The 14,339-nt window shown below is 46.0% G+C and overlaps 1 protein-coding gene across 3 annotated transcripts in view; it reads right to left on the reverse strand.

Moving 5' to 3' along the window:
- Positions 1 to 14,339, reverse strand: part of DENND11 (DENN domain containing 11) — a 56,058-nt gene that overhangs the window by 14,370 nt on the left and 27,349 nt on the right. For all 3 annotated transcript variants that reach the window (XR_008389973.1, XR_008389972.1, XM_037138907.2), the window contains exons 2-3: positions 9,542 to 9,641; positions 8,470 to 8,628 (exon numbers count right to left, since the gene is read on the reverse strand). Coding sequence is in view for 1 of the 3 variants with exons in the window: in XM_037138907.2 (XP_036994802.2) it covers positions 8,470 to 8,628; positions 9,542 to 9,641 (259 nt within the window). In the remaining 2 variants the exon portion in view is untranslated. The remainder of the gene's footprint in view (positions 1 to 8,469; positions 8,629 to 9,541; positions 9,642 to 14,339) is intronic.

The raw sequence follows: 14,339 nt of genomic DNA on the forward strand, positions 1-14,339 counted from the left end.
CCTTCAATTTCCATCATGTGGAAACAAAAAAGAACAAAAGTCAGTTTTATTGAGCAAGGGGGTGGCACCCCTGCTTACAACTGGGCCTGGACCATTGAGGACTGACTGAGGCAGGCAAGCTCCCCAAACTGCCTCGGTGGCACGAGACACTCCGATCGGAGATTCTCACTGTCCCGCCAGCAGCTGGCCGCCCCTCCGCAGTGACTCGGACCTCCCGGGTCCAGTCTATGCCTGCCGCTTCGCCTCTGCAAGATCTCAGGCAACTTGACTAACCATTTTAAAATCCACTATTTGCTTTGTCCTTACACTACATTTTAGTGGACACCAGCGCCACCTCGGTATTTTTCTGAGCTGTAAGTGAGGTCGGGTAGAAAAAGCAGCTTGCGCCATGGATGACACATCAGTCTCCCAGAGAACTACGTTTCTTCTTCCCGGCTCTCCTGCGGCGCCCAGCCTGGATGCTGGGAGGGCTCAGGGCTGAGGTAAATGGGGACGATTGTGGGCCAGCCCTGGGACAGACCTTCAGGCAAACTTACATTTTAAAGAGGAAAGCCATCAACTACATTCCACAAACGATTAGTGAAATAAGGTTCTCCCAGATCAGCAGCTCCCGAACTCAGGGCTCCTGCTCATCCCCCCTCCGGCTTTGTGCAAGGAGGCTGTGATGGGCGAGGACCCCGCAGGGGGCGCTCACAGCCGTTTCTCCAGTTCTCACAAAATGCTCAGGTGTGGACGGGAATCGTGATGACTCGGGTGTGTTTGTCCAGCTGAGCAGATGGGAGATTTCGGGTACTTTTCAGGGGGGTGTGTCAAATCGATGCAAATTTGGGTCTTACAAAATAACACAAAGATGACTGAGTTCAAGGATGTTTTCCTTAGGACCTAATTTCCCTAAAAAGAACAGTGAGAATCATTTCATTGTATTTTTAATAACGCATTTGCTGTGTCAAAGGGGGCTGCCTCAGGGTAATTTATGTGAGACTTTGTCATTTGCCAGGCTTGTGGTTGAGGTGCTACTCTAATGACCATCTTTTCTGTGTGGCCACATCAAATGCTGTGCCACCAGGGCTGTCCAACCCACAGCCCCTGGGCAACATGTGGCCCAGGATGGCTATGAAGGTGGCCCAACACAAAACTGTAACTTTACGTACAACTTTTTTTTCAACTCATCAGTTTGTGTGAGTGTTTGTGTATTTAATGTGCGGCCCCAGACAAACTCTTCTTGTTCCAGTGTGGCCCACAGACGCCAGAAGGAGGGCCTCCCCCTTGAACCAAGGTTCTAAAGGGAAGCTCTAAGTTCGAGTCCTGTAGACTCCAGTCCTGTGGTCCCATTGCCGGACCCTGTCCCCTGACGGCCGCCCCTGACCAACGGAGCCGAACAGGAAGAACGTGAAATGCAGACTAGGAGCACACACATCAGTATGAATGGGCAGTTCCTGCGTAAATGCTAAACAATGTGGTGTGAAAGCCTCGAACTTCAAATACACTATGGATTTTGCAGTAAACAAGACTGATCGTCAAACCGTACTACGAGGACACATTGAAAGACACTGAAGCACCGAAAGACCCGGAAGCAAAGCTGAGAGTGCCCGAAGGTAAAATGGGAGTCGAAGAGGATGCAAAAGGAGACCTTCCTGGTGAGCTTACCTATTAGAAGGCACAGATTACGACACCACCATGTGGAGATGCAGGCCGAGCATCTATGGGAGATGTCCAAGAAACTTGACATTGCAACTGACATACCCTAGGCTACTGATCTGGGCCACTGCTTCTGGGCCACATCAAGGATCCCTGGTGAGACCAGAGATGCTGGTGGTCTCCTTAAACCCAGAGTCCTCTCACTGATAACACACTTGTGTGACCATGCAGATGCCCACTGCGACTCTCCCCACCACGCCCAGCAGTAAGCCACCCGGCGTAAGAATGAGAGGTGGCCCCGTGCAGGACAATACACCACCGCTCCTGTGTATCCACCCTCGGTGCAAACCAGCCTGTCTTCGGGCTTTGCAGGTACAGAAAAGCACGCATCCCTAGGGACTGCTGGTGCGGATCCAAAATGGTCCCACCTTCTGGAGGATCCCTTGCAACTTGTATTAAATTGTACACTTGTAAAGGCTGTTTAAGCCTTTGACCCAAAGATGCCATTTCTAGGAATGTGGCCAAAAGAACTGTATGTGGACATGAACAATCATTTGCCTGTGGGGTATTCATTTTACAGTGGTGAAAAGTAACCAACCACCTAGAAGCCCCAAAACGGTGAAGTGGTTAAATAAATTGTGGTCGCCTGTGTGCTGACATGCTATGAGCCCACCCAAATGATGCTGAAGACTGTCCGTCATGACACACTGAAAGGCTAACGTAAAGTGAGAGAATTTAAATACCAAGTGATGGATTTTATAAAAAATTACCGTGTGCGTATTTACACGTAGGGAAGAGACTAGAGGGCTATAAGTGTTAACAGTAGACATGACTGGCTGGTGGGATCGTATTCTTCTTTTTTTGAGTTTTTGTCTTATTTTTCAAAGTGTGATCATTACATGTTAATTTTGTGTTTAGTCTTTTTAAACATTTTGTTATGGAAATTTTCAATTATGCACAGAGTGTAGAAAGAAGGCAATAATAAACCCTTTATTGATTGATCACTTAGCTTCAACTGCAACCAACGCTTTATGAACAGGGTCCAATCTGTGCCCTACTTCCCAGTTCACTCCTTTTCCTGAAATATTTTAAAGCAAGTCTCTAACCTAACACTTCACCTGGAGATACCTGGGGACGCGTCTCTGATGGAGAAAATCTATTTAAAAAATATCACCACCGTGCCTAACAACATCCACAGTAATAATATCTTAATATAGACGGATACCCAGTCCACATTCGAATTATACCCACCATCCCCAAAATGTTGTTTTACAGTTAGTTGTTTGAATTGAGAGCTAAGCAAGGTCCAAAAATGTCGGGATGTGTCTTAATTCCTTTTATTTTACAACACTCAGTCTTCCATTTTCTGAGTTTTTTTATATCATAAAATAGCTCTCCAATATTTTCTAATGATTAAGAAACAGTTATAGAAAGGACTCTCTCACTAGAAGATACTGAAGCCAAGAGTTGTAGGAGAAATACTAATAAATAAGTTCATGATATCAGAGACATCAGAAATAAAAATGAATATAGATCAGAGGTCAGGTGTTTTCAGAAATGCAGTCTGGTTAACTTCTACACACGGCAGGGCTGTAAACAAGCCGCCTTCCCGCCCAGACCCCAGCCTCACTCCCGGCGCTGCTGTCTGTTCCTCGTGCTCTGCCCTGCGGGTCTCTTGTCTCACGTGGCCTGAGCCCCCTGCAGTCGCCAAGCTGGAAAAGCTCTCTAGCTATAACTCACAATCTAGAAGCCAGAAAAAGATGAATGAATTCAATGAGGAAAAGAATCTGCATAGCAAAAAAGTAATGGCACACAATAAAGAACAAAGTGGAAGAATATTTCCAATTTCTATCACAAAGAACAAAGCCCCCATTATACAAAGAACTTGCTAGAAATTAGGTGTTAAAAGGCCAACAACCAAAAACAAACGTAGCAAAGGCTGGGAACAGTTCATGAAAAAGACAAATGGCTGAAACTCAACCTCCCTTAAAACGATAAAAATGAAAATTAAAACTACTCACATACCATGTTTTACCTAGCAAAACGCCAAACCTCCGAAACTTTGGGAAACAGCACGCCTCTGCGTTCCTGCAGGGCATGCAAAACGGTACAGTCTGCACGGAAAACACTGTGACGACGTCTGTTGTCGTTACAAATACACAGACCCTTCGGACCACCAATTTCATTTCAGGGACTTGATGTGCACATGCTCTACTCACATGTGAAACGATACTTGTTGGTGGGTATTCGGTGCGGCATCACCTGTAACAGCAACACACTGGGAAGAACCAAGTGTCTGTCAATATGAGACTTGACAAAGAAAACTTGGTTCTTTTACCCAGGGCACCTTTACAACAGGAAGAAACAACGAGGAAGCTCATTGTTGAAGACAGGAGAGATGAGAAGACCTCCCAGATGCAGCGTTGAATGGAAGGGGAAGGTACAAAACATGTACACCTGCTACTTTTCATATGAAAAGCAGGAAATGAGGCTCTACACCTGTGTTTGCATAGACACGTACACAGAGTCTAGAAAGAGACACGAGACGCTGACAGTGATTCCGGGGGATTACTGGACGGATGTGGGACCTGGGCAAAGACTCTTCATTGTATGCCATTCTCTTCTTCCCTTAGTAGCAGAACCTTCCAAATTTTAGCTGCTCACATGGCCACCAAGTTAAGGACCACGTTTCCCAGACTCCCTTGCTGCTAGGCATGGCTAGTGACTAAGAAGTGGCCAATGGAAGGTGAGGAGAAGCCATGTGTTCCTGGGACGCCTGTGGCTTACGCCTTCCTGCATGCAGGAATAGGGCTTGCTAACAAGCAGGTCTCTACCATGTGGATGAAGACACTTCTCTAGAATATGGCAGAATACAAGGCAAAGCCTGGGGTCCCAGGATGACCCAATAAAACAGAGCCACCTACCACTCTGGAATGCTTCTCTCCCTTAGGGACTATCATGCTTTAAAAAAAAAAAAAAAAAAAAAAAAGCTGTACTTCTGTCTTGTTTGATTCACTGCACTTTGGAGATCTTTATTAAAGCGACCTTGCCCAACCAAAGTGATACCCAGAAATGAGTTACCACAGTGTCAAAACCATGTTGTGGCATCGGCTTAGCAGCTGGCAAGGGGAGGTGGTACAAAAATGGATATTGCAGACTCTAAAGCTGGTAACCCCTGCTACACTATAGCAAAAAATTTAGTAAAACTTTAATAACTTTTGAAGACAGGTCCTATGTCACCTGAACTTGAAGCTTTAGGGGCAGCCGTGGGAAACAGGATGCTGATTGCTCCCTGCTGTTTTCTAGTGAGCTACTCCAAGAGTAAGACGAAAAGAGGCAAGAACCGACAGGTTCATAAGCCAACGTGGAAGGAAATACAGCCCAAGGGGAGTGTATTCTCCCTGAGCTCTGCCATGTAAATTAAATGAGACTCTAATCATTTGGGACTAGAAAAGCCAATTGCTTCTGTACCCCAAACGCAGGAGATAAGAATTTCTCTCAAAGCCTCTCTAGTTAAGTTTATTCTTGGCCAGACGAAGGAGTCAGACCATTTATAAAAATGAGATTGAGGGTCCCACCTCCAGGGAGTTGCCTTTAAAATGAGGGAAAGATGGATGCGTCGAGAACAGACACCAGGAACTAATCTGCAGTCCACCGGCCTAAAAACCGAGACCCATGAGAGACCCATAGCAGCAGGTACTTACTTCTGGAGCCAACTGACAGCAAACGGACTAGAACCCTATTCGGTTTTTGAGGGATGTGTATGGTCACGTGAGCGGCCTGAAAAGTCTGTGACTTTTTGACCCTTAAAGAAACCACTAGACCCCCGATCTACACTAGCAGAAAAAGTGTCCTAAAGCTATGCAGCCCCAAGAAGCGGTTCAGAAGTGGCATGCAGGAAGGTGGCCGAGAGGATTCTGGAGAGGAGAACCAAAGGTTAGCCAAGGGGCCTCCGCAGCCCCTGCTGGCGGAGCTGTGTTATGGTTATGGACTAACGATGGCATTTCGCATCCCCCCCCCCTTTCAAGCAGGAGTCAATGTGGTGGTTTCTACTCCAGCTTCCATGCAGCATTTGGGAGGTGGGGAATGGATGAACTTGTCTCCTCTTTCATAGGTTTCTGACGGGGAGCAGTGTGCCCTCATCTAATGAGAAGGACTGTCCATGTCACACAGAAGTCCTGGGTTTCGTTCGGCCTGAGGCATTCACTGAATGAAGCCCCGAGTCCCTCTTGAGGTGGGAAAAACGTCCTCCACGTGTGGGAAGGAGAGCACACATGGGAACCTCCGCAGCCAGAGGGGCAAACGAAGGCAGGGGTTGCTGATTTCCCCCACAAATCCATTCTTCCCACTCGCTGTTTGTAACAGAAGTTGCAGGATTTTCATTGGTCAGGAGGCTGCCCACCTAGGGACAACCTTTCCCAGTCCCCTCTGCTGTGAGGCATGTCTCTGTGACCAAGAACGTGACAACGGAATGAGAAGTGATATAGGTGACTTCCAGGTGTTTCCTCTCCCTGTGGGCTGGAATCAGATGTAGCGGCACTGAGTGGCTTTGAGCATTTGAGAAGAACAGCTCAGAGGACAGGAAATGCTCTTAGAACTTGGTGGGACACCCAGAGAAGCAGCATGGGTCCCGGAGTGACTGCAAGGAAGCGCAGGCTGCCCACCCTGTACCTGCCTCTCTGTACACTGTCCCCAAGGAGAAGGACCTTCCGGCTCATCCGCGTCATTGCATCTCGGGGCCTCTGTTACCACCACTCAGCCAGGACCCTGATTAATACCTCCATGTAAGTTTAGAATGTCCTGCTTATTTGGGAAATTCATTTTGTCCAAAAAAATAGTATTTTTTTAAAGAGTCAGGATCCCATTAAATTTTTTTCACTCTATAATATTAATTCTGAAACACAAAACTGAGTATTTCAAATAGAGAAAAAGACATATGCTGGAAGCTGTCCACCATGGCTCCCAAATGTAGAGAAACATGCTAAATGTTCAACTCCAGGGAATAACTGAGTCAACTTCTGGGCCAGCTCTACCTTTATAAGCTATTAAAATAGTCATCAAATGATAGATAATATAATCTATCATTATAGTATGATAGAAATATGGAGAAAACGTATGCATAACTGGTGCTCCCGAAGAAGAAAAAACATGCAATGCAAAAGCTGAATTGTTATAGAAGGAAAGCTTCCTGAAATGAAAAAAAAAAAAAACATATCTGTAGATCCAAGGGGACAAACTATTCCAGGAAAAATAAAAAGTTCAGAAACAACAGAGGTCGAGAAAGAACCTAAGGCACCCGGAGAGCAGCAACTTCTCTAGCACAATGGTGAGCAGAAGGCGGCACAGCCTCCTGAGAGGAAGGAGGAAAGACCCAAGCTCCGAACCAGCTGGGAGGAAAGGTAACAAAAAGATTAAGCAGGGGGTGACCTCAGGGGAAGCAGTACCCACAATCCTTTCATGAGGAAAAAAAAAAGTGCTTGATGGCAAAATCCAACCAACCAAGAGATAAATCAGGTCAGGAACTCAGGAACGGACCAAGCCACATGGAGCCCCGGGTGTGGTCGGAAATACCCAACTGGGACTGGAGAACTGTGGGCGTTATGACTCTGAACTCCATGCCATGGGTCTTGCTCACTGCAGACAGAGACGGGAAGGAGGGGAGGCGCTGGGCAGGCGTAGAAGACGGTGGACTCCGTCAGCAGTTGGAACACTATTTACAAACCAGTGATACCTGTCCAAAGGTTTCTGCACTTTACTGTACATGTTATCTCTCACTCAAAATAGGAATGGCACCATCTCTTCCTGCTTTTCATCGTCTTTTTTCTTAACTTTGGGGGAATGGATCAAGAAATAATATATCTTACTGTGAAAAAAAATCCCCTTGAAGTTTGACAATTCCTTCAGTTTCATTTCCTCTCTTCCCGATAGATACCAGTAAAATTAAATATAGTTCATGAACACAGGTAGCTATTTGATCAAATGAAATCTTCATAAAATATGAATCCTAGTTTTATTTCTATTTTAGAATGGCATTCACTGCATATTGAGAATGGATCTCTCTCCTGAGTGGTAAGATTTGGGAGGATTTTTAAAATTCACTTGTACTTCTATATAAATTATTAAATAAACATGCTTTTCCCCACAAGCAGTAAATTTCATGTTCTTTCAAAGATAATGATCAAGACAGATTATTACATTAAAAATCAAAATGATGATAACATTTTAAAATAGAGTATGATGCAGAGGATGTATTTTTTAAAGCGCACACCTACATAGGAGAAAAGAGGCAAATGTGCTAAAATTTTGACAGTGCTTTAGGGTTTATGGATAGATTTCTCCCTCAAAAATCTGGAATGCTTACATCATGAAAAAGAATACTAAATGACTAATAAATAGCATTGCTAGTTCTACTAAGAACTCCCTATCTGTTACCCACCATAGTAATAATTACCCTAAATAATAAATTATGAGGTTTAAAAGAGGTTAAGGGTCTGCCCACATGGGGCAAGGAGACAATTATTGGGGCAGAAAAACAAAGATTGTGCGCAGGACAGCAAACTGTTTAATTAGACCAAATTGATGATAGTAGCAAAATAACCTGAAACCGAAATCTAGCCCAGCTGTTGTGACAGTGTGAAGACCAGCGTGCAGGGCACTTGGCTGAAACAAAAGGCCTGCACCTGAGGCATGAGGAAATAGGGCCGTGACAGTTCTCGGAAAGGCGCCTGTCGCCTGGGCATGCAACCCGGACCGCCAAGGGCTCACCGGGGCATCGGCCGGCAGGGCCTTGCTGCCGCCCCTCCACGCACCCGTCGTACGTAAGCCACGTACCGAACCTGGTTCTCCAGGAAGTGCATGTACCGGTAGAGCAGCGTGTAGGATGGAGACAGGATGCCCACAGACTTCATGCGTGCTCCACGCTCCAGCTCGCTCTCCACGGGCATGTTGGCGAAGCAGGCCAGGCCGAAGAAGGGCCCCTTCCGGAAATAGCTTCGAAATCAGAGACAGAGAATCTGTGTTGCTTTGGTTTTCCATTTGAGATGCAGCCCCCAAGAAAAGAAGTCACTGTGTCCAGGGCTCTACATGAGAAAGCTCAGCCTAACAAAACCACATTTCTAGAACCTCAGGGGAACAATTAGCCTAAGCTGCTCAGCCTCATGACCGAGACGTCCGAGGCTCACAAATTACGGAGCTCGCCAAGGGCCGTCCAGCTGGAGCCGGGACTGATCCCTGGCAGGCCCGCTACTCCGGCGCCTTTCTCTGCTCCAGCCTGATGACGGATGACCCAGTGCACAGACCGTCTGCGGGCCTGTCTAGAACCAGCGTTCTGCTTCCTCAGCATAAACCTTGTTCACTCTTTCCTCACTTCCTGGGGCTCTGATGCCTTTCACAGAGCACGTGACCAGGGCCGCGGCATTTCCTTCCCCTTTCTCACACTGGCTGGTCAAGGTTGCAGCCCACTGAGAAGATTACAGCCACTTTATCACCTGCATGCTCTTTGCTCTTCCCAAGAACCTTAATTACACAGGACTACAAACTGGCCTTACTGAAAGCTGAACTTTCCCATTTTAGCACATAAACAGCTTGAGTTAACTGAAACTAAACCAAAACGGCACATTTTCATTGGAGCCAAAGCTCAAGGGAGGTCCAGTCATTTCTTAGAAAGGGAAAGATGTTCTAGGGTAGTTCTTAACTTTTTTGGGTCATGAAATCCATGGACAACCTGATGAAAAGTAGGGACCTTCTTGCTAGAAGAATGATATAAACACAAAACTATATATGTTTTTTCCAGGGCATTTACACACATGTCCTGCAGATCCCCGAAAAGAAGCCTTATGCTCTGGGGAAAGTATAGGGTGGAGAGGAAATGATACAGAGAAGACTTACATCCACAAGGACTTACATGAAATCGGACTGGATTTTATGGGACCCACTGGCCATAGACTTGAACTCGACGCCTTCAAGGTCAATATCTTGAGGTAAACACCATTCCACCATGTTTCCTGTGGGGAAGGGAGAACATGAGTTAAAAGAAACAAAAGCATGCAAAGAACAAGGCTGAGTGCAGGGCTCAGCACACACGGCTCCTCAGGAAATGTATCAATGACTTGTAAAACTTCTGTTTACCTCAACGATGTACTGTGTATGCACAGAAAATCTGATAGGAAGTGTCATCGTAACTGCACAGCTCAAAGAATCTCCCCACCGTGCTTATGAAGCCAGCGCCCAGACCAAGATGCAGGCATTATCTGCACATCGGTAGCCCCTTGTGCCCCGCCAGGTCGTCAACCCTCTCCCAAGGGGACGATGGTCCTGACCTCTAACGCCATACATTAGCTTTGCTGCTCTTAAACTTTTAGAAACGCGGTCACGGCTTACATTCTTCTGTGTCTGTTTCTTTTCGCTCAATATATTTTTTTGCAGGACTCATCCATGTTGGTGCCTGGAGCAACAGTTTGTTCACTGATTACTTCCATCCTATGTGTGTGATGCTGTTTACTTAATCGTTGATACTGATTTAGCTTATTTTCAGTGGAATGCTATTACAAATAGCACTGCTATAAGCCATCTGTGGAATACGCACGGCCAGGCCGAGCTCCATTGCTCAGAACTCCCTTCCCTGCAGGTTTCCTGTCGAGACTGGGAAGGCAGAAGTGAAGCAGCGCCACGATGTATTTACCACTGGTTGGTGCGGCAGGAGCGCCAGGCAGCTCACACCGTGGGGTGGCAGCCAGGCCTGCTGAGGCCAGACCCACCTTCCCCTGGATCTTCTTCCAGCTCTTCTGGCCCCTGAGCCAGGAGTGTTTGGTTCCATGGCATTCTGGGTATCAGCTTCATCAGGATACCCACACCGGTGGTTCAAGTGGAGGCAGTGACGGACTGACCCAGGTTTCCTTCCCACCTCATCAGTTCCAGTGTGGTGCTCTCTCCCTCCCTCTCTCCCCCCAATTTTACACCCTTCTTCCTTAACTGCTCAGCCAGAACACACTGAGCTCTATCACCAGACACAAAGACAACAGCCGCAAAAGGGGTCTGCCCCGTTGCCACCTGGTGCAACACCGAGTCCCTGGTTCTGCCTCCCGGACTGAACCTTGGCTGACACCACGTGCACAGGTCCCCGTGGCCTGCACCACGAGACGGGCTGCTGTAAAAATGCGTGAGTCACTGCAAAGTAGAAAATGCCAACAGCTCCCAAAGGAGTGTTTTCCAAAGTTAGATGAACAGGGATTCTGCAAAACGGAAAACATGTTTGTAAAAAGGGATTTCAGCCAAACCACCTTTGTTTAAGTTATGTAAAGATGGACACATCACGGCACTGCGGGACTTCTCAGGGCCTTCATATGTTGCTGTGTGCTGTGAATCTCTATGAAGTGAATACAGTGTTTGAAGTTTCTGCAATTTTTTGGCCACTAAGCCTATTTTTAAGGGGCATCTAGCCCTGGATGCTGTGACTCAGTGGATTGAGCACCAGCCTGCTAACCAAAGGGTTGCTGGTTTGATTCCCGACTATGGCACATGCCTGGGTTGTAGGCCAGGTCCCTGGTGGGGGGTGCACAAGAGGCAGCCACACAGTGATGTTTCTCTCCCTCTCTTTCTCCTTCCCTTCCTCTCTCTCTAAAAAATAAAATAAAATTTAAAAAATCTTTAAAAGAGGTGGGCATCTAAGGCATAGTTTTATAGAAGGCATTTTTTTTATTTATTTTTTTTAACTATATATTTTTAAATTTTTTTTAAAGATTTTATTTATTTATCTTTTAGAGGGGAAAGGAAGGAGAGAGGAAGAGAAACATCAATGTATGGTTGCCTTTCATGCATCCCCTGCTGGGAATTGGCCTGCAGGGAACTGGTCTGCAAACCAGGCATGTGCCCTAACTGGGAATCGAACCGCGATTGTCTGGTTCGCAGGCCTGTGCTCAATCCACTGAGCTACACCAGCCAGGAGAAGGCATTTTTAAAAAAAAAGAAATGCTAGTATTCAAGGGGCTACAAGTTCACCCTCAGTATCCATTCCTCCTTTCTTACAGGGAACGGAACCAAATGGCAGACATGTTTCTCAGTACCTTCTTTGCGTATAGGTATGGCCATGTGAGTAAATTCTAGCCAATGAGCTGTGGACAAAAGTGAGGTGTGTAGTTTCCGAAACGTGCCTTAATGGGAAGGAGAATGCCACCCCTTCCTCCATCCTGCTGCCTGGAATGTGGACGTGGTAACGAGCCATCCTGAATCATGCAGGGGAGGGCCCACCTGCCTATCATGGAGCGGACGAAGGAGCAAGAGACAACATGAGTCTGGGTCCCTGGGTGACCTCGTGGATCGGGGCCCACATGCCAGCCCTGGGCCAGCGATCTCCAGACCGATACACGATAAAGAAGAACCTATCTTAAGCCACTGTCAGTTTGCATCTCTGGTATTCAAGGTTAAACCCAGGTCTTACATAACACAGCTGACCTATAGAATTGAGTCCCCATTCCTCAGCTGCTTCTCAAAGCCTTCCTCCTGGTTCCTCGATGCCCGGCTACTCCTTAACACACCAAAACAGGAAGAGTCAGATGGACTGAACGACCTCCTGTTCATTACTCTTCATGTCTAGGTAGACCCAAGCCCCTCTGGGTTGGGAAGGAAGGCCAGGCCCATCAGGCTGATGAACTGTGGATGGAGCCCAGGTCCTGGAGCACCACTGGGGAGGAGTTCTCCACCCCACAGGGCGTGCCGCTCTGCTGACACACTCCTGGAGTGAGAGGGAAGTGGACAAAGCAACCCCGGCCCTCATCCCGGCCTGCTATCTCCACTGTATTAGCTCGCCGTCTCCCTGGAGACTGGCCCTCTTCACGGCAGGAACTCTGCTTATTGATCTTCACACCCGACACAGCACAGGAATTAGCACAGGACAAACATTAAAAACGAAAGAAAACCGAAAAAAAAGCCTCAGCTTTATTGAAAGCAGGCTTGTTGTTTAGAAGCTAACTGATGGCTGAATGTTCATTTCCCCACAAGCAGTAAGCGTGGTTATATAGGGGAGTGTCCTTCTCTTTAAGGCACTGATGCACAAGTATTAGAAGTAAAGGGTCATCCCATCTGCATTTCCTTTCAAACGGCTCGGGGTGGAAGGTGGGAGGGGGAAGGGTACCCATGTCTGTGTGTGGTCGGTTCTGATGTGATGTTTACCGAACCGTGTCAACACAATGGATGTTTTAGGGAAGAAATGGAGCAGAGGAAAGTTCACATTTGCTTATGCTATAGATTCAAGGCAGTTTCCGTCAAAACCTCAGCAAGTTACTTTGTGGATATTGACCCATTCATTCTAAAATTTATATGAAAAGGCAAAAGGCCCAAAATAGCCAAGATTACATTGGGTTGGCCAAAAAATCCATTTAGTTTTTTTTTTCCATAAAAGACACATTTTTCATTTTCACCCATAACTTTATTGATTTGGATATTCTGAGTACGTTGGCTATCTCTCACTATTGGCTTCTAGTGGGCACAGGCCAGGGGTACTGCTAAATGTCTTCCAATGCATAAGACAGCCCCACTGCAAAGAACTGTCTGGTCAAAATGTCAACAGTACCAAGAAACTTCACAAACCACTTTTGACACGTTCGCTCAGTCACAGCACCTTCACCATACACTGCACAAATCTTTTTTGCATTTCAGTCATGTTTTTACATTTCTTGAAATAATAAAGCACAATACACAGAAAATGTGTATTTTCTTCCATCTTCAATATTAAAATGGCTGTAAAAATTCACCAATTTTGATGTTTTCTTAAATGCATGCTGATATGACAGCTGTCACAATACAATCTGACAAAATTGTCTCAAATGAAGTTAAAGACAACCGAGCGCTACTAGAGCCACTCTATGGAAAAAAACCAAAAGAAATTTTTAGCTAGCTCAGTATTTAAGAAAAACAGTGAGAGGACTAATACTATTCAGTTCTAAGACTTACTAATAAACCATAGTAATCAAGAGAGTGTGAAGTACAAGGGAAACCAAAGGAAAAAAATAGAAGACTACACCAAACTAAAGTTTCTGCACAGAAAAGGAAACCATCAACAAAATGAGAAGACAATTTAATGAATGGGAGAAGATATTTCCCAATGATACATCTGATGAGGAGCTAATATCCAAAATTTACAAAGAACTCAAACAAAACACCACCAAGAAACCCCCAAACAATCCAATTTAAAAAATGGGCAGAGGACATGAGCACACACTTTCCCAAAAAGGACGTACAGATGGCCAACAGACATATGAAAGATGCTCAACGTCACTGGTCATCAGAGAGATGCAGATTAAAACCACAAGATATCACCTCACACCTGTCAGACAGGCCATCATCTATAAATCAGCACGCAGCAAGTGCTGGTGAGGATGTGGAGAAAAGGGAACCCTCATGCACTGTTCGTGGGGATGCAGACTGGCGCAGTCACTGTGGCAAGCAGAATGGAGACACCTCCAAAAATTAAAAATAGAACTGCTCTGTGACTCAGCTATTCCACTTCTGGATGTTTATCCAGAGAAACCCCTAACACCAATTCAAAACAATATATGCACCCCTGTGTCCACTGCCGCCCTCTTTACAATGGCCAAGATAGGAAAGCAACCCAAGTGTCCATTAATCGATGAGTAGATAAAAAAGTGGTGGTACGTATATACAATGGAATATTACTTGGTCATAAAAAAGAAATGAAATCTTACTAT

This window comes from Artibeus jamaicensis, unplaced genomic scaffold (assembly GCF_021234435.1).
Source record: "Artibeus jamaicensis isolate MK-2021 breed Jamaican fruit bat unplaced genomic scaffold, CSHL_Jam_final scaffold_2172, whole genome shotgun sequence".
In the NCBI taxonomy this organism is placed as follows: Eukaryota; Metazoa; Chordata; class Mammalia; order Chiroptera; family Phyllostomidae; genus Artibeus; species Artibeus jamaicensis.